Genomic DNA, 4,343 nt, shown 5'->3' on the forward strand with positions numbered 1-4,343 from the left:
CAATGTGTCCCTTTTCAATTACCCTATTGGTACAATAAATTAACATTCCTCAACACTCCGAAAAGCCCCAATCGCCAAAGTTCCGTCGCAATCGTTCGTGCCCTTCTTCTTCCTTCGCTCCAATCCCACTGTGCACACAGTTCGGAGAGAATTTGCGAAATGCGATGCCCGTGTGGTGGCACGTGCAGATCGTTTTCTTTTTGGCAACGCAGAGACCCGGTGGCCACATGTGAACCATTATAAAACAAGTTGGAACCGGCTTGTAGGACACCATTCATCAGCGGTCGTCTCACCGGTCACACTCACTGGAGCGTAAAAAGTTTAAGCAAACGGCGTCAAATATGAAGGTAAGCGAATCAGTTCAGCCGTGGGCGGTTATGCAATTGTGGATTAACCGGTGATCTTTCTACGGTTTTCTCTGTTTTGCAGGCGTTCGTAGTGTTGCCTATGGTGTTGGCCATCGCTTCCTGTGCGGCAGTTGACGATTCCCCTAAGAAGGAAAAGCGGGATCTCTGGGATGAAGGATTTGGACATGGAGGAGATTCTGGTGGCACCGATAAGGGATACGGAGGTGGACTATCCAGTTACGGTGGAGATCATGGACACGTTACTGTAAGCTTCAGTAAAGGACACGAGGAAGGGTCTTCCGGTGGAGGATATGGGCATGAGGAAAGTTCTAAGGGATCATCTGGTGGAGGTGACTCCGGTAAGGGAGGCGAACACGGATTATCCAGCTACGGTGGAGGCCACGAACATATTACGGTCAGCTTCAGCAAGGGACACGAAGAAGAGTCTTCCGGCCATGGTGGGGATCATAAGGAGAGTTCCGGTGGAAAGGGTCATGAGATCAGTTTTGGTCTTTTTGATGCGGGACATGGCCACAGCTCTGGTGGAAGCGGTGGAGGACATGGACATAGCTTTGGCGGCAGCGGACACAGCTTTGGAAGTATTGGTGGAGGTCACAAGGAGAGTTCTGGTGGTAGCAGTGGAGGACACGGCCATAGTTTCGGAGACATCGGAGGAGGTCACGGACACGACTCTGGTGGTATCAGTGGAGGTCACGGACACAGTTCTGGACACAGTTTTGGCAGCATCGGTGGAGGTCATAAGGAGAGCTCCGGCGGAGGCCACGGAATCAGTTTCGGCAGTATCGGTGGAGGTCATAAGGAGAGCTCAGGTGGTGGTCACGGAATCAGTTTCGGTGACGGCCACGGTCATGGTTCTGGAGGTAGCAGTGGAGGACATGGCCATGGCTACGGTTTCATTGGTGGAAGTGACAAGGGAAGCTCCGGTGGTGGACACGGCCATAGTTTCGGCAGCAGTGGTGGAGATGATAAGGGAAGCTCTGGCGGACATGGTCATAGTTTCGGTAGCATCGGTGGTGGTCACGGACACAGTTCTGGACACAGTTTTGGCAGCATCGGTGGGGGTCATAAGGAGAGCTCCGGTGGAGGCCACGGAATTAGTTTCGGCAGCATCGGTAGAGGCCATAAGGAAAGTTCAGGCGGTTTCGGTGGAGGTCATGGAATCAGTTTCGGTAGCATCGGTGGAGGCCACAAAGAGAGCTCCGGTGGAGGTCACGGAATTAGTTTCGGCGGTGACCATGGACATAGCTCTGGTGGTATCAGTGGAGGACATGGCCATAGCTACGGTTTCATTGGTGGAAGTGACAAGGGAAGCTCCGGTGGTGGACACGGCCATAGTTTCGGTAGCATTGGTGGCGGCCATGGTCATGGTTCTGGAGGACATGAAATTAGTTTTGAGAGCTTTGGCGGTGGCCACGGACACGGTTCTGAAGGACACGGTTCTGGAGGACACGGTTCTGGAGGACATGGTTCTGGAGGTCACAGCTCTGGCGGTGGTGGACATGAAATTAGTTTCGGCAGCTTCGGAGGTGGTCATGGACATGGCTCGGGAGGTAGCAGTGGAGGACACAGCTCTGGTGGTGGAGGACACGAAATCAGTTTCGGCAGCTTCGGAGGTGGTCATGGACACGGCTCGGGAGGTAGCAGTGGAGGTCACAGCTCTGGCGGTGGGGGACACGGCTTTAGCTTCGGAAGCATCGGAGGTGGCCATGGACATAGCTCTGGTGGAGGACATGAGCCTATTTTCGCCAGCAGTAATGGAAATCACAAACAGAGCTCTGGTGGTAGCAGCGGTGGAGGCGAAAAGGGGAGCTCAGGCGGTTCGGGTGGAGGACATGGCAAGAGTTCTGGTACAGTTGATGTGGTGCATGAGCATGGTTCTGGTGACCTCAGCGGAGGATACGGTAGCGTTGGCGGAGGTGATGGAAAAAGTTCCGGTGGTGATGGCGGACATGGCAAAAGTTCTGGTAGCGGTGGCGGACACGGTTCCTCCGGCTCTGATAAGATACCCCAACCAGAAACCAAAATAACCATTCACAAGACTGTTCCAGCTCCATACCCTGTTCAAATCCAGAAGGACGTTCATGTTCCCTACAAGGTGCCATATCCAGTCAAAGTCGAGAAAACGATCCCATACGTAGTGGAGAAGACGATTCCGTTCGTGGTAGAGAAAACTATTCCTTACAAAGTGGATAATCCCGTTCCATATCCAGTGGAAGTAAAAGTCCCAGTTGTCCAAAAGGAATACATCAAAGTGCCGAAACCGTACCCAGTTCACGTTGAGAAGATCGTTCCAGAATACATCGAAAAACCAGTTTACATCACAAAGCATGTACCAGTGACGTACCACATCAAAGAAAAGAAGAAAGCTTCTTCGAAGTGGTTCTAAATTGTCATTTTTACAAGAGCGTAGGTTAAAAGAAAATGCCTAAGTTATACAATTGTACAGTGCTATCAGACTGATGTTATTTAGATGTAATGGATTTTTTTAACTACTTCTGACGCAAGCGTTGCTTTAGATTTGGATGATTTTAAATTCGATTGACCATACCTTAGTCTTCCTTTGGGATAGAAAGGAATCGCACAAATGAACCAGGAGGTATGGCGTAAAATTTATGAAGGAAATGTTGAAATCACTCACCCAAATAAAACTTTTAGTTTAAATGTAAAGAAATCTTCATCCAACTAAAGACTGCTAGATTTTAATATAATCATGTGAACTATTGATAAGCAAACTTGAAAAGATGAGGTATATATATAACATTTTCTGTGAAATATAATTCGGAATGTTCTATATGCCACTTAAATAGCGTTTTTATTTATTGCATTCCAAACTAACATTTCTGACAATTCCAATTTTTTGACCGCACTTGCGAGTCAAGTGCACTACTTTAGTACACTGGAATTGACCATCACCCTACTAACCATCATGTTCAAGCAATGTCGGCCGATGTCATCCCCTGCGGCAAAGCGTATAACCGTGCTTGGTTTAGCTCTCTCCCACACAAACCGATTGCAGGTGGAGCGGAATCAATTAACTCAACATGCTAGTGCCGTGAGTGGGCGAAGATGTTGCTTCAGCATATTATTTATACGTTAATGGTTCAGTTGGTTGAGTTGATAGTGAAACTTGGATTGGCGAACAGTGGGTTAAACGAGCGGTCTTCATGGAGCACCATGCAATGATCGAATCGGACTGTTTGGGGCTGCTGATGCTGATCGCGAAATGTACTCGAGAACATACCTGGAGGAAGTGGAAGTTCTTGTTGGTTTTGATTTGTACTTGGTTGATGGTTCGTATTGGCTAGGCTTTGAGCATACTATCATTTATTAATAGGTGAGATCGCATCGAAAGAAAAACTCGTGAAAAGTGGGTCAAAAGTATGTAATGGCATTTTCAGTTTGCAGCTGAATGAGTGGTACAATGAAATCTTTCGTTCGATTCATAACACCAAGTAAGTAAGTAAGTTAGATCTTATCAGGTATCTGTTACAGATACTACTGATGGATAGATTTTTGAGAATATTTTATCAAGGTTTTCATTGGATCCTTTTATCGAATGGGTGCTCTACTAAATCTTTAGGAAATTACTGGAAGGATCTAAGCGCATTTCTATTGATATCTTTGGAGGATACCTAAGAAATTCTGAATCATTTTGTAAACATTTTTAGGGGGATTTCCGAAGAAGCCTTCAACGATTTTAAGTTGATGAATTTGTGGCAAGATTAACTGCTACGTTATGCTTGCTCTGTTCAAAATACATATTGTATTTTTAAGTTTTGTTTGTTCGTGCAATAAATAATATTGACGCCTAGTAAAAACGACAAAAACAAGTAGAAACTATGTGAGCTGCGTCCAAATGGAGACATAATGTTTTCTGTAGAAATTTACTGTTATCTCAATTTACGAACCAGATCGAGGGTTCGTAAATTTAATCGGTTCGTAAATATTATCAGTTACTTAAACGAGGGAATTTAG

The 4,343-nt window shown here is 46.5% G+C and overlaps 1 protein-coding gene across 1 annotated transcript; it reads left to right on the forward strand.

Moving 5' to 3' along the window:
• Positions 1-202: 202 nt before the first annotated feature.
• Positions 203-3,113, forward strand: LOC110677173 (glycine-rich cell wall structural protein 1.8-like). The gene is made up of 3 exons (XM_021848045.1): positions 203-347; positions 430-1,024; positions 1,058-3,113. The coding sequence occupies exons 1-3, from the start codon at positions 342-344 to the stop codon at positions 2,752-2,754; spliced, it is 2,298 nt and encodes a 765-aa protein (XP_021703737.1). The 5' UTR covers positions 203-341; the 3' UTR covers positions 2,755-3,113.
• The last annotated feature ends 1,230 nt before the right edge of the window (positions 3,114-4,343 follow it).

Source organism: Aedes aegypti, chromosome 2, assembly GCF_002204515.2.
Source record: "Aedes aegypti strain LVP_AGWG chromosome 2, AaegL5.0 Primary Assembly, whole genome shotgun sequence".
Lineage (NCBI taxonomy): Eukaryota > Metazoa > Arthropoda > Insecta > Diptera > Culicidae > Aedes > Aedes aegypti.

Coding starts and splice junctions, on each gene's coding strand:
- LOC110677173 (XM_021848045.1), top strand. Junction 1,025..1,057: donor TTTCGGAGACATCGGAGGAG/GTCACGGACACG, acceptor GTATCAGTGGAG/GTCACGGACACAGTTCTGGA.